This window comes from Cydia splendana, chromosome 3, assembly GCF_910591565.1.
Source record: "Cydia splendana chromosome 3, ilCydSple1.2, whole genome shotgun sequence".
Lineage (NCBI taxonomy): Eukaryota > Metazoa > Arthropoda > Insecta > Lepidoptera > Tortricidae > Cydia > Cydia splendana.
The window spans coordinates 9,890,317-9,916,661 of record NC_085962.1 but is presented as its reverse complement, the minus strand read 5'-3'; the positions used below and the strand labels follow the sequence as shown (position 1 = coordinate 9,916,661).

At 40.8% G+C, this 26,345-nt stretch overlaps 2 protein-coding genes across 5 annotated transcripts in view; one reads left to right on the top strand and one right to left on the bottom strand.

Annotated features, from left to right (window-relative positions):
• The first annotated feature begins 1,638 nt into the window (after positions 1-1,638).
• On the top strand, positions 1,639-19,085 carry LOC134806501 (high mobility group protein DSP1-like). Of its 3 annotated transcripts, XR_010146539.1 has the most exons (7): positions 1,639-1,983; positions 5,048-5,548; positions 5,791-6,015; positions 6,726-6,889; positions 8,141-8,315; positions 14,375-17,344; positions 17,541-19,085. XR_010146539.1 is itself a non-coding variant. In XM_063779779.1 (6 exons), the coding sequence occupies exons 1-6, from the start codon at positions 1,654-1,656 to the stop codon at positions 14,474-14,476; spliced, it is 1,497 nt and encodes a 498-aa protein (XP_063635849.1). In that variant the 5' UTR covers positions 1,639-1,653; the 3' UTR covers positions 14,477-19,085. The 3 variants fall into 3 exon arrangements, 2 of the variants coding, with proteins under 2 accessions (XP_063635849.1, XP_063635850.1); XM_063779779.1 differs by having other exon boundaries at positions 14,375-19,085; XM_063779780.1 differs by lacking the exon at positions 1,639-1,983 and adding an exon at positions 2,895-2,960 and having other exon boundaries at positions 14,375-19,085.
• Positions 19,086-19,654: 569 nt separating this feature from the next.
• The window catches only part of LOC134806492 (protein O-mannosyl-transferase Tmtc3), a 161,036-nt gene continuing 154,345 nt past the window's right edge, over positions 19,655-26,345 (bottom strand). The window contains exons 6-13 of one of the 2 annotated variants that reach the window (XM_063779764.1): positions 26,020-26,237; positions 25,413-25,617; positions 24,578-24,841; positions 23,833-24,318; positions 22,538-22,724; positions 21,900-22,180; positions 21,514-21,678; positions 19,655-21,444 (exon numbers count right to left, since the gene is read on the bottom strand). In XM_063779764.1, the coding sequence (XP_063635834.1) occupies positions 21,379-21,444; positions 21,514-21,678; positions 21,900-22,180; positions 22,538-22,724; positions 23,833-24,318; positions 24,578-24,841; positions 25,413-25,617; positions 26,020-26,237 (1,872 nt within the window). In that variant the 3' untranslated portion in view covers positions 19,655-21,378. Of the gene's footprint in view, positions 21,679-21,899; positions 22,181-22,537; positions 22,725-23,832; positions 24,319-24,577; positions 24,842-25,412; positions 25,618-26,019; positions 26,238-26,345 lie in introns of both variants that reach the window. The other variant, XM_063779763.1, reaches the window with a different exon arrangement.

The following is a 26,345-nucleotide window of genomic DNA, read 5'->3' as shown; positions in this document are numbered from 1 at the left end:
TGACATATTGTGACATGGGGGAGGGGGGAGACACAAACTTTGTGACGTCACTTTAACTTCATCAGTAACCGAAATTTTTTTTTTAATTATTTTATTCGCTGTACATTTAAATAACAAGTTTTTATAACGATAATCGTTTTTATTCTTTTAATTTTCTTTCCTAAGCAGTTTTGGGTTATAAAATTACTAATATTGATATCGTCAAAAATATTTTCATAAAATATTAATAATACTTAGGTACTTACTTAATTCGATTTGGCGATTTCGTAGAAAAAATGTGACGTCACACTAGGGGGGAGGGGTTTGCCAAATGTGACCAAATGTGACAAGGGGGGGGGGGGGGAGTCAAAAAACCTAGAAATTCGTGTGACGTAATTAATGGATGACCCCTTATAATAGAGTGCTTTTTTTCACTATTACTACAAATGGGCATTTCCATTTAAAGTTGTACTTACATTTTAGATTTTGGAGTTTTTATATTACTTATTTCCACTCAGAATCACGAGCCCTTTCGATTGCAAGAAATACAAGAAAAAAGTGTCCCCATAATTTCATACAAATTTTTACGGTCATAGAAGGTTGTATTGAAAACCGTAACCAAATGGATCAAAAATTTTGAGGACACGTTTACTCTCAGTAAAAATGGAAAAAGCTTGTGATTCTGAGTAGAAATAATATTAAAATTCCCACTTCTAACACAAAAATTTTTGGTAAATCTTTAAATAGAAATGCCCAAATATATTATTATAAACAATTTTTTGAAATGACAAAATAAAATATGACATAATGAAACAATGAATATATGTACCTATTAACCACTATAGAAAATTAATACTAAAAACATTAATTGGCTTGTTATGCAAACTGGTTAAGTAATGTTGATACTGTATCCAACATTAGCCTTTCCATTTGTGACTCATAATAATATCCTTTATTTAGGTATGTTCATTGAATACATTAAACGTAGCCCCAAGCCTGAAAATGCATTTAATTCGTACAATCTTTGAAGTTTTAGCTTATACTGGACTGGAGTTACGAAAATAATACATAATTATAATGACGTAAATAAAAACAAAAGGACTTCAGTACCGACGCGGATCGCCGTAGCTGCGCTAATCGCCTTATTGACCGGTTACTGGACGAGCTTCGTTGCCACTTCGTGCGCAGTCGGTCTCTCTTCGTGTATATTCCAATGTTTTCAGTGTAGCCGCTGCGCGTTGGGGGCGCCAGTGTGCACTTGTTTAGCGTCTCGTTATGCGACGTTGCCAACTGTATTGACTTAAAGTACGAAGGAACGAAGACAAAACGTACGCGCGTGGATTGTATGTAGAACTTAAAGCCGGCAGCTTTTCGATTAAAGATCACGCAAGAATTTGTTAAATATTACTGCTAAACAATGTAAATGGACTTATATTTTATGTGAAACTCATGGCAATATTGAGTTTTTGTGATAATCAAGGTTTTCTGTTAAAAGTGAGAGTGAATTCACTAAAACATAAAACCCTTTTGGTAACGAAATTGTGTGAAGTATAAGTACAAGGATTTATATATTAAGAAAGGGACATGATTGGTAGAACTTCAAGAACCCAATAATCATTTTGAAGCCGCAAGGAAGGATAAAGAAACTGGTCAGTCTAAAGCGGCAATTGTAAAATGGGGGATCGGGGCGCGACGGGGGGCGCTTGGGGTGCGCGCGATGAGGCCTCGTGGTGGCCTGGAAGCGCAGGGGATCTACAGCAGCAGCAACAACAGCAACAACAACAAATAAATGAGGAAATTGCACGAAGCACAGCTGCTGCAACGCATCAGTTATATACATATAAAATGACTGGAGGTTTTTCAAATAATGGCGGTGATAACTCTACATCTAGTTATGATTACCGCCTTGTATCTGGCTCTAATAACAGAGAAGAATCTCCTCAACAGTCTTGGTGGTATGCATCAGGATCAGTTGATTCTCACCAACAGGCGTCTTCTCCGGCGGTAAATCATCTTCATTTATTTTACTGAATTGTTTTGTGTTAAGACTGATTTTCTAAAATCTACAAACCGATTTAATATACTGTATTATAATTTATTTAGTTTATGTGAATATAATCGAACGTATTTTATATAAGTAAAATAAACAGGTAGTTTTTTTCTTGGCATCAAATACCAAAACAACAAAAGTGTTTGACCGAAAAACATACCTACTATGTTTAAAAAACTAGAAGTAGTATTTGTAATGTAATTCATTATTAACTTTATATTTCTATTACAAAACACAAAGGCAGTGAAGGCACCAACTTGAAACCCGTATTTGTTGTGATTATTGTTGCAAGTGGCATTGGGCCACACGTAGGGACTGGTTTAAAGTAAGTGCATAGCTTTACGAACAGCCGCAGATGTAAATTTTATTTCATTTTAAATAAGATTATAATATTAAAGGTACATATTATTTGGTAAGTATGTGGTAGAAAAAAATAATTATAAAATTAAGATAAACCGCATAAGCCGTACTTACCTTCTTTCGCTTCAATTTCCACTAGAATTTACTAGGTAGCTAATCTAAAATTAATATTTTTCTAAAAACTAGTCACTATTTATAGAGCTACAATTTTACAGGTGTTATTTACTATCCATTCACTTAATATCCATTTCTTGCGTCATTCATTTAATTCCATTCATTCACAAAACACATTTTGCACTTACGGTAATTTTCATTTTAAATGTCGACTGTTAGTGTTTTTTTTTCTAATGACACTGACACTCGTGACAGCTTGCCAATCAAACATCCTGCGGATTCCTGCCTCCAAAGCCGAGCCGTGGACTTAAAAATAATTTGAGTAGGTACCCGCTAAAAGCACTGAACTTTATTTAATTCTTTCATTCTTAATTGGATTCAAGTAACGGTAAAGGTGGTGTGCGATATGGAAAATAGTCCATCCACTACGTGTGTTTATTTGATAATTAGTACAATGGTATGTGTATTTTAGGACATTGATATCAATCTTAAAGTTGAGTAGCTTCAGTTACCCACATTTTTAGTTCTTATCATAACTTGCCTTATATAATTCTACTATAACATCGTGAATAGTGTGTTTTGTGTTAAAATTATTTTAGTTAGTAATGTACTATTTCAAGAAGTATCGAATGAATGCGAGGATCATTCCGATCATTCGGTATTTTTTTCATTTAAAGGTTAGAACCCACGTAAGTAAGGGTGGTATTCCATCTGTCCAATTTCTTTGTCCAATGTTTATTTGTCTCACATTTTACCGAATGAGAGAGTGAGACACAATGACATTGGACCAAGATATTAGATAGATGGAATACCACCCTAACCATAGATCTTCGAAGATACAACTATGTTTTGAAAATCGGTAATGGAATAAAATATCTTCATTGTAGAGTTGGGCTCCACCTACAAAAATGAAATAAATTAAACTTGAGGCTCTTCAACAGACCAACATTTCTTCAGCGATTAAAAAAAAACCAGACAAGTGTGTCAAACTCTCCCACTGAGGGTTCCGTACTTTTTAGTATTTGTTATAGCGGCAACAGAAATACATCATCTGTGAAAATTTCAACTGCCCAGCTATCACGGTTCATAAGATACAGCTTGCTGACAGACAGACAGACTGACAGTGGAGTCTTAGTAATAGGGTCCCGTTTTTACCCTTTGGCTACGGAACCCTAATTAACATTTGGTTTGTTTCTTAGTACACCTTAAAATTCATTCTGAGGTACAAATGTATTGCAAATTCTGTAAAGTGACAAGCAATGTTGATTACCATGAAGTTAGCATACATCGAAGATAGTAAATTTGTATGAAAAATAGGAAATCATAAGACTTACAATTTTTAAAAGTCATTAGACAATAGTTTTACTGTTTCAGGAGTATGTACAATATAATATATGTTTTAATTATTTGCTGATGTTACAGGGCCCACTCGGTATATTATGTTCATGAAGTCATATAAAGTTTAAAAACCCTCTATCTTCAAAGTTGGTTTCATTTGATTTTTGTTAAGGGGCTACCTGTGGATTTAATCTATTTTTGACAAATTTTGAATCATATCTCCTACTACAGATAGATTATAAGTCAAACGGCTATCAATTCTTCAATCTATTATCTCCATTTTTGTGTACCGGATTTTGAATGAAATGAATACTTATTTTTTTAATGTTTTTTTTTAAACATTGTCTAAAAAACACTTTTTACATAACTAGATTGCTGTGAAGGATCTTACATGTACAAAATCTACATATTTGGGTTTGTCTTTGACATCTCAAAAAACGTGTCTAGGGTTTTAATTTTAAAATAAATATCTGGGAGATTGAGCTTGGCCCAGAAAACATAAAAACTCAAAAACTAGATTGATTTATCGCCCCCGAAAACCCCCATATAGCAAATTTCATCGAAATTGTTAGAGCCGTTTCCGAGATCCCCAAAATATATATATAAATAAACAAGAATTGCTCGTTTAAAGGTATTAGATTAGATTAACACAAAAGTTATGGTCAGAAAACCAGTTTTTTGGCCTAAAATTGTTCAACTCTGATGCCAGTCACTCTCGAAGACAATGAACTTTGAAGTAAATATGGGATACTATATTGCTTAAAGCCGTTGCTGTTAATATGATAACTTGATAAGCTACAAAAAACATTAGAAAACTAAGGGATTCACATTACAAAATTACCTTTACTGACAATAATCTTCAAAATTTCAAATAGATGTATGGATTATTATCAACGAATTTTTAATGTATTTTAAGACAATAAAATGACCTTTAAGTATATTGATTGTTTATATAATGAATATTATATTACCAGATAGGTACAGTCAGCAGCAGAAGTTGCTAAGCGGGCCAGGTGTTCAAAATGATCTTGACGTGACTTTATTGTTAAGAGAATAAGAGCGTGTCAACGTAATTTTGAACATCTCGCCCGCTTAGCAACTTCTGCTGCTGACTGTACTATTACAATTAACCTCTTTAAATTTTCCAAATGAAATTAGAAAAAATACATTGAATATTGTTGAATTATGTATTTTTTATTGTTACAGTCCCAGAACCAGTCAAGTCCAGATCCGGAGCAAAGCGCACAGCAGGCAAATGGTATTCAGAACCATCAGTCCTTGCAGTCGCAGTCGCAGGAGCAGGCCATACAACAGCAGGGGCAGATACAGCAGCTCATCCAACTGAACTTGAGGAAGGAGTTGCAGCAAGCACAGACTTTGCAGCAAACCTTGCAACAGCAGCAGCAGCAAAATCAACAACAGACATTGCAGCAGATGCTGCAACAACAACAACAACAACAACAACAACAGCAGCAGCAGCAACAACAACAGCAGCAGCAGCAACAACAGCAGCAACAGCTGCAACAAAGTTTACAGCAGACATTGAGCCAAGCTCAAGCACAGGCCCTTGTACAAGCGCAAGCTGTGTTGCAGCAACAAGTTGCCCAGTCGTTGCAGCAACAGCAGCAAACACTGCAGGATCACTTGCAGGCTGTACAGCAACAACAAATACAGGCTGCATTGCAACAGCAATCTGCAACACTACAAGTAAGTGCCAATTTTTTGCGCTTTTCTTTTTCACATAAGGGTTTGTAACATCATATTACTATTTGAACACTCTTTGATAAAAAGACACGGTATAACACCAACAAGCGTCAATATTGGTGCCCCTTGGAAGCTGTATGTAATAACCTATCAGAAATTCTCTCAGGAACCATTGCTTTACCTTGTCCGACTATACCGCCCATAGCCTTATACATTTTTTGACAATAAACTTTTATATTCGCCAGGAGCTGCAGCAGCAAGCCCAGCAGCAACAGCAGGCGTTAATAGCGCAGTCGGCGAACAAGACCGCCGCTAAGATGCCGCGCGCACGCGCCTACAACAAGCCGCGCGGACGCATGACCGCGTACGCCTTCTTCGTGCAAACCTGCCGCGAGGAACACAAGAAGAAACACCCTGATGAGAATGTTGTGTTCGCTGCCTTCTCGAAGAAGTGTGCGGAGCGATGGAATGTAAGTATTTTAGCTGTTTTTAGTACACAATGTTCATGTCGACCTGAAGTGAGGACCATAAGAAAGAAGAAACACCGTGATGAGAATGTTGTGTTTGCTGCCTTCACGAAGAAGTGTGCAGTGGAATGTAAGTATTTTAGCTGTTCTAAGTACACTCTCTTCATATAGACCTGAAGTGAGGAACATAAGAAGAAACACCCTGATGAGAATGTTGTGTTCGCTGCCTTCTTGAAGAAGTGTGCGGAGCGGTGGAATGTAAGTATTTTAGCTGTTCTAAGTACACATTCTTCTTCTCGAAGAAGTGTAAACATCGTAAAACTATAAATGAACCTCAGAAGAACGATAGGTACTATAGAGGTGACAAGGGGAGAGATGGGAGATGACCGAACGAGATGGTATTTTTGAACTTTCAGCAGGAGTAGCAGAGAAAGCGCTTTTATTCTTTGTCCTTTTCATAGTTTCAATGTTCATTTCTTCATATTTCTAAAAAGTCCCAAGTCACACGTCAAATCGGTAGACGTTTAGTTGTTCTCCACCAAGCCATGGTGGGCCACAATGAATCCGACTAAATTACGTTAGATTGTTTTTGGTATGTTGTCAGGATTGTTAAAACGTGTTTTTAATTTCGTCGCATAGTGTATGTTCTGTGCCTCACGGACTGCAACTGTATAGTATACTTGCTTTGAGAAACAATCAAATTTCCTTGGCAGACGATGTCAGAAAAGGAGAAGCAGAGGTTCCACGAGATGGCAGAGGGGGACAAGAAGCGGTACGACCTGGAGATGCAGAGCTACGTGCCGCCGAAGGACGTGAAGATCGGCCGCGGGCGCCGCCGCCAGCAGTACAAGGACCCCAACGCGCCGAAGCGTTCGCTGTGAGTTTATGGTCACGTCACTTGTTATTGATAATCACAATTTATCGTAGGGGGAATCCGGGAGACTTGCCCAGGTGGGAGACAAACCATTTGATTAAAAAGCGCCAAATACCTAAATATCATTTATTTTTTGGCATGTATGGTCACGCCCGAATTGTTAGGTCATATTTGAGTGGTGATAAAATAAATACTTACCTATTTTGATTTCGGCACGTTTTTCAATATCGTGGTTTAAGTCTCCTCATGAGGTTCTTGAAGAGGCTGCCATAGATTAAATTATATAGTTTGAGATTTTATAATTGTTTTACAGAAAATCAAATTTTTAGGGTTCAGTATCCGATGAGTGACAATTGGAACCCTATTACTAGCTTACTCTGTCCCTCCGTCTGTCTGCAAGCTCAATCTCAAGAACCATTTTGGGTACGCAAAATTCTCTGAGATAGTTTTTATGTTGCCGCTGTAACAATAAGTTGTACTATTTATTTAGTTTACGAGTCCCACTGCTGGACAATATCCCCCCTTTTTCTTCCACGTACTCCTATCCCTTGATGTCTCCTACCAGTCTTTGTTAAAGGCGTTAAGCTCGTACCACCATCTCCGAAGAGGTCTTCCGAGACACCTTGCAAGTAATAATAAAAATAAATAAATAAATAGATGCCGAAGGCGGTAGGTTGGACATGGCGCGTATAGTACGTCGGTTCCTCTCTCTGCGGCCCTGGCCACCGGCAGCTTGGGCCCTGCCCCGCTGTCGCTGCTTAGGTTAGGTTTTTTATAATGTGTTTACATAATATCTGGGAGCGTATAAAAACTTAAAAATGCTCGTTTTCCCATAGATAAGACCTATCTAGATCGATTTTTCGCCTCCGAAAACCCCCATATAGCAAGATTCATCAAAATCGTTAGAGCCGTTTCCGAGATCACCGAAATATATAATAAGGTATAAGATTTCGTATTGTCTTGTTATTTTACTGTTTTTATATTCATATTAAATAAAGCACCAGATAATTATTAGTAGATAGCAGCTATTTTTAAACACAATTTGTATTTAATAAATCGGATTGAAATATAAAAAGTAGGTGAGTTTACCGTGACGTCAGTATATTCGTTTTCATATAAATTCCATATTAGCAAATCGTTTTGACAGTTCTAAAAAAGAAGCTGATTTGACTAGTAGGAATGTAGCCTATTGAGGGGGAGGGGGGGTTTAAAGAGCTTATTGTGGTATGACAACTGAAGTTGCCGGTCCAACAGGTCGGCGTTCTTCTGGTTCTGCAACGACGAGCGCTCGAAGGTGAAGGCGAACAACCCCGAGTACTCGATGGGCGACATCGCCAAGGAGCTGGGCCGGCGCTGGGCCGCCGCCGTACCGGAGACCAAGTCCAAGTACGAGGCGCTCTCCGAGCAGGACAAGGCGAGATATGACAGGGTAAGAACGACTCTCAGTAAAAAAAAAAAAACATTGATTTAAACTTTCACGATTTTTACACATTATTAAATTGTTAACGTTCAAACTGATAAACAAGGCCAAGTATACTTCGAAAAACTCGCGCGGCTAGATGTTGATGTCAACTTTAGCCAGTCTTCTCCGAGACCACGGGGACAATGCCGTCCCGTCGGAGGTAAATTAATAATGTAAAAAAAAAAATATTGCCAAATACCAGACCAATATGAAACTTAAATACTTATGTATATATGTAACGCTTAACTTCAAACTCGATAAATCCATTCGACCCTCTCAGCAAATATCTACTCTATTACCTTTTCTTAGTACAAAATCGCATAATCTGACAGATGGATTTACCCGAGTTTGAAGTTAAGCGACTCATATGTATGTTGTTGTTTATGTATGTTACATTTTAGATTAGGTTTTGTGATTTTTTGGTAAGTATGTACATAGTGCATAAATATTAGCACGAAGGGTTAAACAAACAACTTTGCCCCCTTATAAAACAATGAACTATTCACCATTTAATCGTCTGACAACTTTAACTTGAGTGCCATATAGGAAAATATATTTATTAAAAGACACAATTATACAACAAACTTAATACAAGTAGCTTATAAAATAAATTAACTAAAACTAAACCTAACAAAAAAAAAAACCCTAAAACCTACCTTCTAAGCCTAGGCCCCTCGGCAAGGTGCCCATCGCGCAGGCAGCATTCCCGCGCTGTATAGCGATGGCAATCCTTTGCGCGAGAAAGCTGCCCGCGCGAGAGTCCCCTGTAGCCTCCCTTAACCGCTTACCAAGCTCCTTAAGGAGCCCACGCGCTCCTCTACCCCACGGTCCGAGTGTCTCGACGCCAAAAGCTACGAACTCGTAGTTGGCGCCGAGACAGCTGTATTTATGGGCCTTAGCTCGCTCTCGGGCGTCCGCCGCTGCCCCGGCATTTCTGCTGGTTGCTTGGATGTAGGACGCCGCCAACGTGTCGGCGCAGGTAGCGTCCCACACCAGCGCGCGGCCCATTCTCCATGGGATTAACGACATCCCGTCCGGGCGCTTGCCATCGTCCCGCGCGATCCGGGGCTCCAGAGCTGCGGGGACGCCGGCACTGACAAGAGCCCTTCTAAGGATGTCGTTGAGGGCAGCGTGGCGAGACAGGCGGCCGGCGCCCGAGGAGCAGGAAAGGCCGTGGTGGCCAAGCCGGTCCACTTGGGCCCCACAAGAAGCACAAGTGTGGTCTGTGCATATCTCGATTCCGAGCCGGAGGCCAACGGCTATGCGCAAGGTACCAGGGTCAATTAAAGTACCCGCGTTGGGCGAGGGATAGGCGTGAAGCCAGTGACCCGACTCTGGTTTGGACACGGCTAAGAGCCTCGCGAGGTCTTTGCCTGAAGATGTTGCCACGAGAGAGTTCAGGGTGGCAACGGAGGCTATTGTGTCCCATGCTCTTTGTTGTGTGGGTTTGGATGGCAAGCTTGGGCTCGATCCAGCCAGCCAAGCATTCGTGGCCTCATCCAAACACGCGATCCCGCAGTTTGTAGCCGTGGAGGCTTTCAGGATTTTACCTGCGAGATCGGACGTGCTATGGATGGAGGACAGGAATGCCGGCAAAGCGACATCTGAAATATTTCGAGTTCCCAAGCCGCCATACCTTACCGGTAAACAGGCCTGGGTCCAAGCCTGCTCGCTAAAATGAACGTTAAGAACGGTCTCAATTTGGCATTTTAGAATGGAGTCTATGGTGTTCATTATATTGGGGAATTTCCAAATGGGACAGCATCGCAGTAGATAAGTAAATTTAGGAAGAAGCAAACAAAATTTTAAAATAAATAGAGCACAGTGACTATTAATTTTGGTAAGGCGGTCCGAATGATTTGTGAATGTTGTAATTGACTTATTGATTAGAGGTGGGATGGCCTCGTCAAAGATAGGCGATCCCAGCAGGTGCAAGCTGTCTTTGGGGGTAATTTTGATATTCGGAGCGACGTTATTGAAGTTTTGGGTGATTTGCGATACTGTGAGCGGGTCCGCCCTGTCGGAGATGTATAGTTCACATTTATTATAATTTAATTCAAGGCCAATATCTCGGAACTGATTTTTAATTTTGACTAGATCAGCCAAGACGGTCTGCGAATCTCCACCTATTGTCCCATCGTCGAGGTACCACACGTTTAATTTTGAATTTAGATTGTGAATTATCGAATTTATAGCCAAACTAAATACTGCTGGCCCAAGAGGGTCACCCTGCTGACAACCAACGGCCGAAAGGATCTCATTGTTTTTGTGAATTAATTTTGAGGGAGAGTGGTAACACTGTAGAAGAAAATTGTAGATTTCCGGAACATGGATTTTTATTTCGTTCAGCAGGGTGTCCCTATTTACGGAATTGAAGGCGTTCTTAACGTCCATCTTTAACAGTACCTCACACATGTCACCCTGAATAAAAGTTCGTACGGCATGAACCGCTGCCTCGCAGCCTCCGCGGGTACCAAAACCGACCTGTACGGGTTCAAAAAGTTTTTGTAATTTAGAGCGCGTTAGCCGAACACAGACTTTTGCAGCTAAACGGCGGAAAGTCGAGCCTATAGCAATAGGGCGCACCCCCGCATCCTTCTTTGTAAGTGCAATAAGATTGGCCCCATAGATGACCGATGTCACGTCCTGGCAAACATCTCCCAACAGCATTAGGTTAACCAATTTTGTGATGCTTGCGGTCAGATGTTCTCCAGCCACACCTGTACAATGACTGGTGAGGTCTATGAGGTGCTGCGGGGAGATGCCGTCCAGGCCGGACGCCGATCCTCTAGGGAAGGACGCGAGAGCTGCCATCACGGCATCCTCTGTGGCGTGCAGACAGGCTGAAGCGTCCGACGGAGGATCTACAAAGGCAGGGGATGAAGGGCCAGGGGGGTGTTTGGCTTGCAGCGCGGCCGCGGTCTCCGGAGTATCGGGTGCGAGAGTATCGTTGGAGAAAAGGAGTCGCGAGGCTCCCTTCAGATCCCCGTCGTGTAGCTTCTCTTCGACTTTTCTAAATAAATCATATTTCTTGCTTTGAGATCGGGATGACCTTGTCGCTGTAGGCAAACAAGGGGCTAGGATGTTATTTTTAATTTTTCTAGTAAGGGAAATATTGTCATGGTCATCATTGGACACATGCAGAATTTTAAAGGAAAATGTTAGTAGGTTTTGCCAAGACTCAAGGTTATTGTTATTCACACAATTGTCTACTGCTGTGGTCAGTGCCTCAGCCACTGCGGACCTAGCACCACGTGGTATTCGTTTAACTAATGGTGTTGATTCTTTAAGCTGTCCGAGAAGAGTCTGAAGCGGAATAGCAGGGTACGATGATGGCGTTGTCGAGTTGATGTTTCGAGAACTCGGAAGGGAGGAAACAGGGCATATGCGGGCGTGGTGGATACGTGATTGGTGTATATGGAGGCCCTTTTCTGTTGTAAAACTTCTGTTGCATACACAGCATTCCATAATAAGTAACAGTACCTATAGCTAAAAAGTATCACAATCACATACACTATGTAACTAAATAAATTACCTTAAAAAAGAAGCTAAGTACTAGATTAAAAATAGATCACGATTGCACGATATCAAATAGAAGTTATTTTGACGAAAACGTAGAGAAAATTGCATTAGATTGGTAAATATTTTCACTTCGATGACGTTGTCAGACGTCAAATCGGCTAGGAGCGCCCCAGCGCCCTTCGTGGGCGTCGCAGGCCCGCGTTGCGGTCTCCGCAGAGACGAAATTTCAATGCAGCTTGTCTATTGCGATCAGCGTGGATGAATCGGTAGGCGATTTTGTTTATTTGTTCATTTTAATAAAAGATATACATTACAGTAAAATATCAACGATGTTGTTTCGTTGCCATGGTTTTTGTTTTTTTGCCATATATGTCCAGATAACGAAAAAGATGTGTTGTGTGAGTTGTGTGTAACTCTAGCTAAAAATGTAAAACATGGAAGATATTTCTATTAGTCGAAATTACCCCGCAGTCGAAATTGTCCCGCTGCACCTAGAAAGTAAAACTTAAAACCGCAAATATGTGTTCATACAGAATTACCAATAAACGTACCACTGCTGACAAATTACATTCGATTCCTGTTCAAAGTGAAAGGCACCAATTGTTTTGCATTGGAATTTGATCCATATTCCACTAGTAATAGTAACTCATATGGCATTGCATTTGTTAAAGTTCGTTTACATTCGTCATAAAACGCGATTTCCTCAAGGATAATGCCCCTGGATATTGGAATATTTTAATTAATTTTGTATAACAACTCGCAATGTCTTCACATGTATAAATTAATTCTTGGTACACTTAATCATATGTATTTGGTGAATAGGAATATGGTGATGTTTATGGAGATAGTGTGTGGACATGTTTATGAAAAATGTGTCTGAATGTGCACATACAATTTCAGTATCTTGGCAACATTCAATATGAAGATGAGTATTCTGGGATGGGAAAGAATAATTTATTTAGACATTCAAATACTATTGTTAATACATTTACAAAATAAGTCGTGAATTCATACAACAGTCAGCATAATGTACAGCACAATAATAACTATTCTACAATGTACAATTTCTTATCTTGTATGATTTAATCAAACTATAGTTACAATTTATAATACTTACAAGCCTATACTATAAAGAACTATAAGTAAAACTAAACCTAAACGAATTATTCTGGGATTAGATTACCTCAGTCCAAATTTATGTTTTCGTACGATTACATACATTACACACATACATACATACAGATACATTATCAGTACGATTTAGCTAAATTGGTTCAATCATAACCTTACCATCAACATTAAAATTGTATCCGTGCTGCATTATGCATGTTTATTGCTTACTTACCAGACACCGAAATCATACTAATACAATTGAAGTATTGAAACATAGGTTCTTGGTCGTTTATATCTTATACACAGTATAGGTAAACCAGAACTTTGGGAGTATTGTCAAGAGGGCGCTCGTTTTGAATTTTATATAGCAACAATTTGTATAGTGGGGACAATGGAAATTGGCAGATGATTTTTGTTTTATTCCGACAACTTTAATAAGTGCGAAGTTTGATGTTTGGATATTTCTTCGCTTTTTACGCTATAAAATTCGTGAATTTTACGACGTATGACACATAAATCAAAATCACCCAAATCTATTTTCTTTTTATGTTTTCTTTTTTTTTAGGTTTGGTCGTTTAATTCCGCCCTTACGCCCTTCGCTAGCAATCCGTGATGCCGATGCATGCGATACACCTAATACACAAATCAAATTATTACAAGACATCAACCAAATCGTGACGACCTGACTATAGTGACATTTGTCCATAAGTTTGAAACTTACCCGTCAATTCAGGTGCTAATTTCGTTATGTTTTCTAATGGAAGAAATTTCTCTCCCGCACGTTTTTTTTTCAATAAATAACTATATACACTATTTACAACTTTTTCTCTGTAAAATCTAAAACTTTCGGCATGATTATTGCAGTCTAATAATAATTCACACGAAACTAGACAAAGCAATGTTTACATTGTCAATATTGACAACTATCATAGAGGGTAGATGTTGTCTATTATTAAAATTGTTGCCATTGCTAGAAATTAGTACCAACAAATTTCCGTAACATGGCGCACCCTCAATAGATCCTGGTTCACCTATAATCCAATCTCACATCAAAAACTTGAACAAAAACGACGAAAATAATATGTTTTCTTTCTTTTGTTATTTTTTTGCCGTAGGCATCTATACCATGTCTGATCAGATTATTGAGGGTAATACCACGGAACCATTGTTTAGTGCCTCACTTGTCAATAAACTAGGTGTTAACAAAGCAGAAAGAAACAAGGCAATATAAGTCTTATTGTTCAGAGTGACCAGTTACTATGAAGGGGCCAATAGCTATAGCATCACCTAAAAAGTTTTACCCCATAGTTATGCATTTAAGGAAAAAAAAACGTATAGTTATCTTGTTTCCCTTTCTACTGTTTTCATTTGATTATTTCCATTGTCCGCAGGAGATGACGGCGTACAAAAAGGGGCCACTAGGCTTAGTCCAGGCGCCCCAGCAGGAGGTAGAGGACGTCGGCGACTTCGAGGCCGACGAGGAGTACAAGTGAAGTGTTAGTGACTAGATGTATCGTACCGAACTGTTCCTTTGCGTATGGTACTGTCGGCCCGGCGCGCTCGCAGCGCAGAACTTTACAATTCATATCATTTCCTCGAGATGCCGTGTCTATTCATCTATCCTCCTAAAACCCACCATTTATAAGTTTTCGAATTTTTAATTTGAACCTTGTTCAATAAGTAAATTAGAACGAATTTTGTTTGTTTTTAAATCCAATTAAACAAAAGAAATGCTACTTTATTTGGTTCATGAAAGGTTTAAATTAGATTGCACGAATATGTACATTGTAATGTACATTTAGGGCCAGTTGCACCAACCACATTTAACCGACTGATCAACGTCAGCCGGCGCGCCCCGGCGCTTTACTATGACACTTTCCATACATAAAATTTTAGCGAACTCTTTAACGATACGAACAGTTTGGTGCAACCGACCCTAAGGGCCAGTTGCACCAACCACATTTGACAGACTGATCAACGTCAGCCGGCGCGCCCCGGCGCCTTACTATGAAACTTTCCATACATCAAAAATTAGCGAACTCTTTAACGGTACGAACAGTTTGGTGCAACTGACCCTTAGTCTCAGGAGGTTAAATTATTTACTATACTTTTTTATACTAGGATCGTACATTTTTTCTTTCACAGTTACATGGAAGTACTACTTTCGTTGATGGCTAGTATAATCGTAATCATAATAGGAGGGTTCCTAAAACAATAATAAAAATTACCTATGGTTAAAAATTAACACAACATTTTCGTTTGTGTGACTTTTATAACCTGAATAAAACAGGTTTTAGTAAAAATATTTACATAGGTATCAGATTAATTGGACCATGGTTGTTATTCTGGATTATTTTTAGGAAGTTTTACGGTACTTAGTTGTCTTAACTAATCTGCTTTTGTTACTGTACTCATATCGTTTGAATGCTGATGCTGGACACATGTCATCTTTACCCCTCATTTACAACCATTTGGCGAAACGAAAGTCATTGTAAAAGTTCTGTGTTGTGGCAACTTGCGAGCGAACGCTCAGGGCTTTATTATTTGATTTTGGCAGAATACTCGTGTGGTACCTGTCTGGTTACAGGATGCCAGTATTAATTCACCATTAGGCTAATACTAAATGCTATGCGTCCAGGTTAGTTAAGTTCATTGAAATCGGAGCATAAATTGAAATAGCCATCACGGTGTAAAGTTTGGTAAAAGGTGAGACGTCAAAACATATAGTGCTCAAAACTTTTTCTTTCATCACATTAGGCCTTTTCCTGACATAGCAGTAAGGAATCGAACCTACAGGTCAGGCTAGCGCCTTACGTTCTCTCCACCTGGTTATAAAATATTCCTTAAGATTGTGGGGTTATATTTTTAAATGTTACATCGATTTCGGATAACTGCTAAATAAGAATTACATACCTCAGTTATGTGGTAGACCTAGCCTGGTCACAGTATTTGGCCAGATAACCTAAAATGTCAGCCAATTACCGGATAAATATGTCCACGGAGTTGAGACGGTGGATGACATATGAGCCTCTTACTTACCTGGATGTATAGTTCATATGAATGGTTTTATACTTCCAAAGTTGACCCAGTTTGCCTTCAAACTTTTATACATTATTCGAATATTTTTATACAAACACATGTCACTGTGGTTATGGTCATAAATCAACATTGATTTCTAAGTTTCTTATAATGATTTATTTTATATCTAACTCCCACTTTCTGGTACAGTCAAGGTCTACACTATGTCGGTACCTTGCACATAGGGTAAAAATTATCTAAACTCCCATACGACAATAAAGTTCGTGTATATATTTTTGTCCCTTTGTACGTATTGGTACTTTTCTGTACTAACTTTGAAGTTTCATTGAAATGATTAGCAATATTACTATTAATAGCTTACTCAGTGGCGGATTTGCAGTTTTTGCCGCCCTAGGCCCCAGGCCCTGTAGCCGCCCCTTTCTCAACACCCATCATAATTTACTAGATTATGAGTTATTTCTTGTTATCATCACCGAATTTTTTGTCACAATTTCTCGCCCCTAATATCTTGCTGCCTTAGGCCCGGGCCTACTTGGCCTTAGGGCAAATCCGCCACTGAGCTTACTTGAGATAACTACTTTATTAATGATCATGACCACATTTTAGAGAAGGTCATTGTTGTGTAGAGAATACAAACCAATTAAGTTAATTTGAAAGGTTAGTTGGAAAATAGTACCACGTAAGAAATTGTTTGATCTGTTGGAAAAATCTACAAAAATCTCAATCGTTTTTTATAGTGATTAAATGGTTATAATACGTTGTGTTTCCGTGATATTACTGTCTCTTATAAAACATGTCCTGAGAGGTTTGGTTTATTCATATGGGTGAATGAAATAATTACCTATCACCGGTAAATCGATTTTATCAACGTCATTTTAATGTCAAGAGCAGTTATTGCACCTTATTGTCTTACTGAAGCAAAATTTCCTGCGTTCAAATCTACCAGTTCCCCAAAGGCCAGGAGGCCAATTCGAACGTTCATTTTGGTATCTAAATGATGTACTTTTGTTATCATTCGCGCGAGCATTTCGCACTTGTCAACACGCGATGATGTCGAAATGTAAGTTTGAATTATACTTAACGCAATACCAACTGGCGACTGAGCTCATAATGATATCTCCTTTGCCCTTGTTGAGATTAACCAAGAGTGTAAGAGATGGCATAATGACCTGACTCGCCACTAGTTTTGCGGCAAGTATAGCCTCTAGGATGATATATGTTTCTGCGTATCTATATTTCATTGTTAACATATAGTTTTTCGCCGACATTGCCGGAATTACGTTCAATAATAATCTTGTTCTTGGTATTTTGTATTTAGCATGGTCTAATAAAACATGGTCTTCTATTCCTAGAGTGACACAGGCCTACGTCACAATAACATGGCCGCTATATATAGCGCTATCGCATATTATCATATAGCGCTGTCGCATGATGACGTAGGCTTGTGTCAGTTAGGTGACCTAGAAAAGACGGGAATAGAGTACCAGGCGGAGTATATTATTATACCATGGTATTTAGTTAATTTGTCACCTAGTGCCATTACTGTATTTGATGATTATAACATTTTGTGTTTAGAATTTGATATAGTAAACTAAAAGCATTTTTTGTTATACATATAAATTAGAATAGTACATAACAACGAATATAAAAGTTTTTTTTAAGTTTCCAGTATTAGATTTAGCAAACATAACGCGGAAACACAAACTGTAACAAACGTAAGTCTACATACTGTAGTTGATTCTGCAAACTTGTCCTGTCGCTTATTTTACCGCAACATGGGTTTGCTAAATGTTTGCTTTGTTACACCTGTTTGTATTCTATTTCTTGTCAGATTTAGGATTGTAAAAGTAAGAAGATTTTGAGAATGAAACCCCATCACTTTTTTAAAGTACCGATACCAGTGCGTTGTTATTTAGAACCTTTAGTGTCAATCAGTTATTTCGAGTTATGAGCCCTTCCCATTGTTTTTGATGAGTTGATTGTTGATTTTATGTTAACGTTTAATTAAAGGTCAAATTGGAAGGTGTGGCCTTATATTTGCGAGCGTCAAGGCAGTTCTTTATTGTATAGCCAGGAACAAATGTTTAAATTAAGTAAAAAATTAATTACCTTTGTAAGTTGATAGCCGTTATCGTATCGGGACGCGGGTGACTGCGGACATGTGTGAGAATACAATGTAAATAATTAAATTATATTCCTTTATTATACACTTAGATATATTATTTCTACTAGAACCTGACATTCTGGAGAGTGAAACGGATAATTATTTTATGTTCACAAATTTGTTCCAAGTATTAAAATTGTGAAAATAGAGACTGTGTACCGTGATAGTACTTAATTTATATTGTTGAAGTCTCTCGAGTAACGCTAGATCGTCCTGTTTTCGCTTGTGTACCAGATTAGTCCCAATATGAACACTGTGAACGTATTGTTTTAAAAATATACTTTGTTGGAAAATTCCTGGTTCTATTGATGATGTATCTATTGTGAGATATCAATCTCACTACGTATAAATTTGAAATCTTCAATAGATAACATTTGGATGGAGCATGGAATTGGACTCCAGAGAGAGTAACAGTGGGAGGTAAGTGCAGAAATGTATAGAGCAGTATGCTGTTTCAGGCGACGCCGCTTTTGGCACGATTGTGCCTTGGATCATAGGGATTCCTTTATTAAATTATTAACTAATTCAGAGATGATTTTCTCGTCCCTAATTTATACGAAAATGATACCCAACTTGACCTGATAGCTATAGGTAAGTAAAAACTGACCGCGATGGACCGCTTCGGCCGCCTTCCCCCCCTCCCTTTTTGAGGTGTAGCCAAGAGTTTATCTCGCGGCTAGGTCATTAGATCAGCTTGGTACGATCCAAGGAGCAGTCGTGCCAACCGGCACCGCCTGAGACAAAACCGCATACTCAATTACTCACTGCACTTATTTTCCCTACTATTTAAGCAATTCCAGAGACTAACTATTTGTAAGAGTCCTGTGTGTAAACCCGTGGGCGATATTGTTTTGAATATCGTACAATGTACAAAACAATATAGTTTAACTTTTACACGACACGTTCTTTCATTTCGTTTCTCAAATGTGTAGGTACTGTTAAGTTACTTGCCAATGTTCTTTAGCAGTATGATCATATATAATTTCGTCCGCACTTATCTAATTTCTTCTTACGAGTACAACCCTGTGGTCCTAGTGAAAAAGGGTACAAGTCACGTGCAGCTCAGGTGTAAAAGGGTATAAGTGTTACGTGGAACTTACGCCCTTAGGAGCTGTCCATAAATTACGTCATCGATTTTTGACGATTTTGGACCCCCCCCCCTATAATCATCCAAAAATCATGCTTCAAATGACCCCATTTCCTCCTACTTCATGCTACCGTCATCCGATGTCCAGACCCCCCCCCCCCCTAATTTGAAATGACGTAATTTATGAATAGCCCCTTATACAACTGCGCTGCCTGTGACTTGTACCCTTATTCACTAGGGCCACAGAACCGATCTTTAGTATTGCACGGATAAGTTACGAATAGTGGCAAGTGGCTCAACAGTCCTCGATTGTACCTTGTAGGTACAGGTACCTACTAAGAATAGGATTAACGGCATAAAATAGAAAATAAAACACCTGTAGACTTGTTCGAAACATCATTTTATTTTATAAAAATAAACGTTTTGACGACAAATAGTTTATAATATTGGGGTCCTTACAAATCATTGACACCCTACAGAGTTCCCACCAGAAATGTTTCAAGACATTGTAAAAAATTCAGTTTTTACAAAAGTTACTTTTATCTTAAAACATGAACAACATTACATTTTTCACATCTAAATCTAACAACGGTCGATCACTTTATTTACCCATTACACAGTAACATTTGCCTTTACGAAAATAATTAACCTTAACTAGGACTTTTCTTGCCATTCCTACCACCTCGTCTTGTACCGCACCTTATTCCGGCCGTCAAACCGATCGTTAGCAGTTCGACAGCTCACTATCTTTGGCCTGACCTTAGAGACTTGAATATATTATCTTATCGTAGCTGCCGCAAAGTAAGCTCTGGCTAAGCTACCCACACGCCGGTTATAAGCCCAAAACTTAGACCAATGTCTAATTATAAATGAAATTTCTATTTAACATCACTGTCTCTGGTTTAATCCTTCGCGTACTTATTGAATCAAATTGCGTAGTTTGTTATAGATACATTGAACGCTCTTCGCTACTTCCATCTGTGTAAAAGAAGTCCTATCATTGATCATCTCGCCGTTTTATTATGCAGTTAATATTAAACATGTTCACAAGTATTGAGACAGAAACTTGTTTATATCTAGGTTTATTGTATAGCCTTATTAAAATGGGTTGGCTTAATGCGGGGCACATTCATCTAAATGCTACTCCCAACGTCTATTCCAAGCATAGGTTGTTCAACGTATTACAACAATGAATCGTTTTAAATCACTTATCCGTAAATGCATTAAAAATAAGTCCAAAATAATATCAAATGCGATTGCATCTTGACTAGACAAAGTTAAATAGATTATAATTGGAATGATACAAATCCCATCTATTATGCCTATAAACAGTTATTATAAATCATATCTACGCACAGATACCGTATACCGGGCTAATGACGAAGCTTGTCCAACTTTTAAGTACATATTAACAATATTCAAAGGCGTCGTATGCAAATTAATATTTTATGAGATCAATAAATCACTAATAATAACAGCCAAAATACTGCAATGATTATAATAATTTCGAGTTAGAATACAATGGTGAAATTTAGTAGTTCCAAATAGTGAAGCGGTACATCAGAAACGAGACAATTTAACGGGCGCTTGTCTGCAGATAGAGATGTTTTCGAAAGTGGGGTGACTAATTATTTAGACGACGTTTATTTAGTTAAGTTTGTGAAGTCTCAGTCTTGTCTTGTATTTTTTTAAGGTATCGACCCGACTTCGCATTTATTATAACAAGATAGTACCGGAATCCTCTCCGGCCACTAGGAGCCGACATTAGCGGTCCATTAATCGACTCGTCCCCTCACAGAGCGGTACCGAGAAATAGAGATTTTTACAGGTGGGCATTTTCACTTAACTGTGCACCTTTAACGTACGGTTAGCAATCGTTACAAAACTGACGGTCAATGTCAAATCCCATACATTTTACAGGAATTTAACGGTTAGACGCGCTAAGTACAAGTTAAATGAAAATGCCCAGTTACGATTCGGGAGAGACGAAGGCTCGTCATTAGCAATATGTCACATTCAGATCGGAGAGAGCGGGGCGACCTTTAATTTTCAATACCCTGATCGTCAACGGAACGCCTCCGCGCGGAGACCGGACGGGCGGGGCTCTACTCGGGGTCGGCCTCGTGCGGGTCGGGCGGCTGCTGCGGGATGTAGTTCCAGCGCGCGCGCACCTCGGCGGCGGCGGGCGGGGCGGGCGGGGCGGGGGGGGAGGGGGCGGCCTGCTGGCGCCGCGCGCGCACCACGGCCAGGTGGCGCGCGATGTAGTGCTCGTGCGGCGCCAGCGCCTGCGCGCGCGCCAGGCACTCCTCGGCCGCCGCCAGCGCGCCGCGCTCCACCGCCACCACGCACAGGTTGTGCAGCGCCTGCACGTTGTCCGCCTCCAGCTCCAGGATGCGCCGGTAGCACTGTACCAGACAATTCATCATTTATTAAGACGTTTGCCGACCCCTGAAATAGTCGGGGACGAAAAATAATCACGCGCCCTTTCGTTACATAATACATTTTTACTTTAAAATCGGCGGTTGTCCAATAACAATTGTAATCTCGTCCGGTATGGATGGTGTCGTACGAGTCATGAGCTCGAGCGAGCGACGCGCGACAGAGTAAAAAGTGAAAGCGAACGTACGCTCTCGGCGGCGTCCAGATCCTTGACGGAGTTGATGTAGATGTCTCCGAGCAGCACCAACGCCTTGACGTGGTCGGGGTGGTGGCGCACCAGCTGCTTGAGGAAGGGCGCGGCCTCGAGCGGGCGGCGGCGGTCGGCGAGCAGCAGCGCCAGGTTGAACAGCGCGGAGCGGAAGTCCGGCTTCAGGTGCACGGCCGCGCGGAACCACCGCTCCGCGCACTCCGCGTCGCCCTCGTCCATGCACACCATGCCCAGGTTGAAGTGCACGCGCTCGTTCGTTGCTGCGGACAAGTGGGGTATACATTTATAAGTAAGTATAACAATGAATATACTTACAAAAAAGAAAAAGTGACATAGACTAGATAGCTAAAGAAAATTAATTTGTAGCTTTTCTAATGCCTTAACCTAACCTGGGTCGGTCTTTGCGGACAAGAAAATTTCGTCACACTTTTGATTTTTGACAGGCAATCTTGTAAATTATAAATAAATTATAAACAGAAAATATCAAAAATGACGATTTTGTCGCTGACTGTAAGCATTTTTTCCAAAGTAAGGAAGGCCTCCATTTTGGCGTAGCAGCACGGGATCCGGTAGCAGCCCTCAGTGCTTTAAATAAAACTTTGTGTATTGTGTCTCACAATCCTTGTCGAGCAGTTTGAGCAGGCGCTGGCGCGCCACCTGGCGCAGGTCGGCGGCGCCGAGCTCCTGCAGCAGGATCGCGGAGTTGAGCAGCGCCTGCTCGTGCTCGGGCTCCAGCTCCAGCGCCTTGTCCAGATACGCCAGCGCCTGCGACGCCTTGCCTTGCTCCAGCAGGACCACGCCCAGCTGGAACATTTCAAGTTTACATCAATCTCGACCTTTAACCTTGGAGTCCCGAGGACGCGTTATCGTCGGCAGAAAAGTTACCTCTAAGTTCCACTGACACGATATGGCACATGTTCAACGTTCATACTTACAACATTTTATGAAAAGTCAAAAACTCCTGACTAAAGGCCTGCGCAAACCGGCGGAGAGCATCGCAGAGCACCGAGGCGGATTTACGCTGCGCAGCGCACACCGGCGAGGTAAAATCCCCCGCGATACGGCGAGCGCCCGCCAGCCCGGCGCTGGCGGCCGGGAGCACTTCGGCGCAGGCCGGGGGATGCCGCGACATGCCGCCGCGGGTACTCTATCAAAAGGGATTAGTGACTAGTGTGTACGAGTTCTCCTCCGTCGGCCCGGTGCTACCTTGGCGCACTCAGGAGGCCTCGGCGCATACCGGGGGATGCCGCGGCATGCCGGCGCCTACCGCCGCGGTATCCTCTAACGTGCTCCCCGATGCCGCGGAGTAACAATCTTCCATGATGCTCCGAGGTCGATCTCAAAGCATTTAAATTTATACCTGAATGTAATTGAAATTCCAGTATTTTATTCAATAATCGTCAATCCAACAATATATATATATAAAAAAAAAACTAAAACTAAAACTTAAGACTAGCTTTAGTCAATTGAAATAGGGAAGAATATACATTGATAATTTTAAGTGATCTGCGCTGCGCTCCGCCGGTTTGCGCAGGCCTTTAGAGATTGTCTCTGGATAAGAGCTGGAACTTGAGAGGTTGAATTAGAAATAGCCGTGAAGAAGTGGGCGCAAATGTACCTATTCATAAATTGAAGTATTTTTTATTGGTCATTATAACTACTGACAGGATATATTCTATTGTTAGCCGAGAACATTAACTCAACCTAAGCGAACCCTTCTAAATTGATATGCCTTGAGTTACAAACAATATGGCAATTTAAACGATATTGTATTCCAATTATATACACAAAAGACACGCTAATGACTATGGCTAATGGTTTTAGAATGATCACTGGTGCCTTTACCCTACTAATTTGTGAAGAAAGTTTGATAACTACCATATAATTACCATACCATAACAGACGAACTTACATTGTAATAGATATCCGGATTGCCGCTGTCATACAGAAGCGCTTTTTCATACACCTCCTGCGCCTCTTTCGTCCTATTCAACTTTATTAAAATGTCGCCCCTATTGATATACGCCCTAGTGTAGTCCGCCCTCATGCTGATCGCCTGTCTGTACAGCATATCTGCCTCTTCCAGTCTAGTGGCATTCCTGGATATCAAGCTAGCAAGGTTCAGGAACACGCTTAGATGGTTGGGGGCTATTCTGGCCTGGTAGGACTCGCCGGGTTTAGCTTTAGGTAGTAAAGACTTGGCTTTCATATAGGCTTCTTCGGCTTCTTGGTATTTGCCGAGATGGTTGTAGGTGCGGCCGACGTTGATGTGGGCGCCGACGTCGTCCGGTTGGACGCTCACGGCCGTGTTGAAGAATTCCAAGGCTTCCGTGTATCGCCCGTCCGCTTCTAAAGCGTGACCAACGTTGTTATACAGCTTGGCGTTGTTGCGATTCACCTGGAATGTTTGTTATTACTTTAATACGCAAAAATCATCATCCTAATCTTGTCTCAGTCAGGTTCTAAAATATATACAGGTTTATGTTACGTTTTAGCCGTCGCCCTAATAAAAGTATCAGGAAGTGCAAGGGCAAGATATCTTAAATATTTCGGTTAATTTCAGCGGCCATCTCGATGGCACCGGATGCAATTGCGCTGCCTGCAGTTAGCACCTTTTAGACCATGGGGATATTTTTATTAGTTCACTTCACACTTACCCTTAACCCCGAAGCGAAAATAGAATATTCAGTCTTCCAATCCCAGTTCCTGACGTAAGTCTTGATACTAAAGGCGAAGAGTATAAATATGAGTGCAGCCACGGCCGTCTTGGCGTGTTTCTTGGCGGCCAGACGCCACCCGTGGGCGATCAGCATGCACCAGCCCATCGAGGGCATGTAGAGGATGCGCTCGGCCACCACAAACCCCACCGGGAAGAAGAGATTGGACGCTGGCAAGAAGGGCAGAACCAGGAGCGCTAGGCCCTGAAATTAAAATTATTTAGCTTTTTCATTGTCTACATTTTCCATTCTTGAACAAAGCTAGTATGTTACTAGTGTTAAAGGCGTAAGTAATTAATAATTGTCTTCCAGGCGGCTTAGCACGGTCGCGTTTTTATCCCTTGTCACCATGCCTGTCACGTTCTAACAAGTACGTAAGTGCGAAAGGGACGCGCATAGTGATAGACGATAAAAATGGAACCGTGCTGCGCCCACAGGTAACTAAATCTTGTCGATTTATCACAAAATGGTCAGAAAGGTAATTTGACGGCGAATACAAAGCAAACAATATCAAGTAAGTTAACAATTTGTAACAATTACTAAAACAACGGAAAATATTACTAATATTTTCACAATCAATCGTGAAACGAAACTTTATTTTCTTTCGTAGCCAATGGTAAAAACTCAATTAAAGAAACGGACTCAACGTTACAGAAGCGAATTTTATGATGTACTGTAACTTTACCTCCCGTGACGCATAATTAAATATTACTGAAAATATTTGTAATACCTACTTTAGATTACAATGTCTGCTGAGTAGAGTCCAGATACTAACCATAGACAAAGCAGTACACCGTGTCCGCAGCGCGTGGATCGCGGCGACCAACAAGCCAATGAACAGCGCCGCGGTGGCCAGATTCCTAGGGTCTTGCCACGATTGGAGCAACGCCACCGTGCCCATCGTCCAGTCACAGCACAGGGCCTCGGGCAGCGCGAGGAGCCACGCGTTCAGCGCGGGCAGGTAAGCGAATGTCAAATGCCTGGAAAAAGAAAATAGCATTGGCAAAATTGTTGGTCGATCTCTATTCTCTCCAGACTATTTAGATGTTGATCCACCTTCCCAACTGGGTTGAATGTGGTTGAGAGCACACTAGCACGCTATCGCTATGCTACGCTATACGCGATATACGGTGACGACGTACTGCGATGTTTAGCCTCACGCTTCCACCAGGATCTTTATAATCGATAATTAATATTTGTGTCATTGCAGGCTAGCATGAACTGGGCCCAAGACAGAGCTGCTTGGAGAGCATTAGTGAAAAGTGTCCACATTCGTCACGTCCCTCAGCCATGAGGATACGACGAGGAAGGAAAGAATATCTGTGTACTGTGTACTGTGTCTGTGTGTGAAGCCTGGCCTTACGCTTGCTCTAGCAACTCACTTAGCAGGTCCAGTAGTGGCTCCGGCTGGATTATCAAATCTCGTGAACACTGGCAGCTGAGCGCCCATCACGTGCAGCCTTGCCGCCAGCAGGGCGAGGCTGGCGCAGCACAGGGTGACGACGCGCCGAGCGGCCTCGCCGCACGCATAGCCCCAACCCGAGCCTTTGCCCCACGCCTCCAGCCACGACCAACGATTGCCACCGCTGGTTCCACGGCGCTGGAAGAAAACGCGGAAAAAATCAAGAAGAGAAAATTACAGGTGCTTTCAACAGTAAAAGTATGGAGGATTGCATGGATCCTCCACAGACGTTCTAGTATTTTTTTA

Coding starts and splice junctions, on each gene's coding strand:
- LOC134806501 (XM_063779779.1), top strand. CDS start 1,654: ATGGGGGATCGGGGCGCGACGGGGGGCGCTTGGGGTGCGCGCGATGAG. Junction 6,016..6,725: donor AGTGTGCGGAGCGATGGAAT/GTAAGTATTTTA, acceptor TTTCCTTGGCAG/ACGATGTCAGAAAAGGAGAA. Junction 6,890..8,140: donor AACGCGCCGAAGCGTTCGCT/GTGAGTTTATGG, acceptor CCGGTCCAACAG/GTCGGCGTTCTTCTGGTTCT.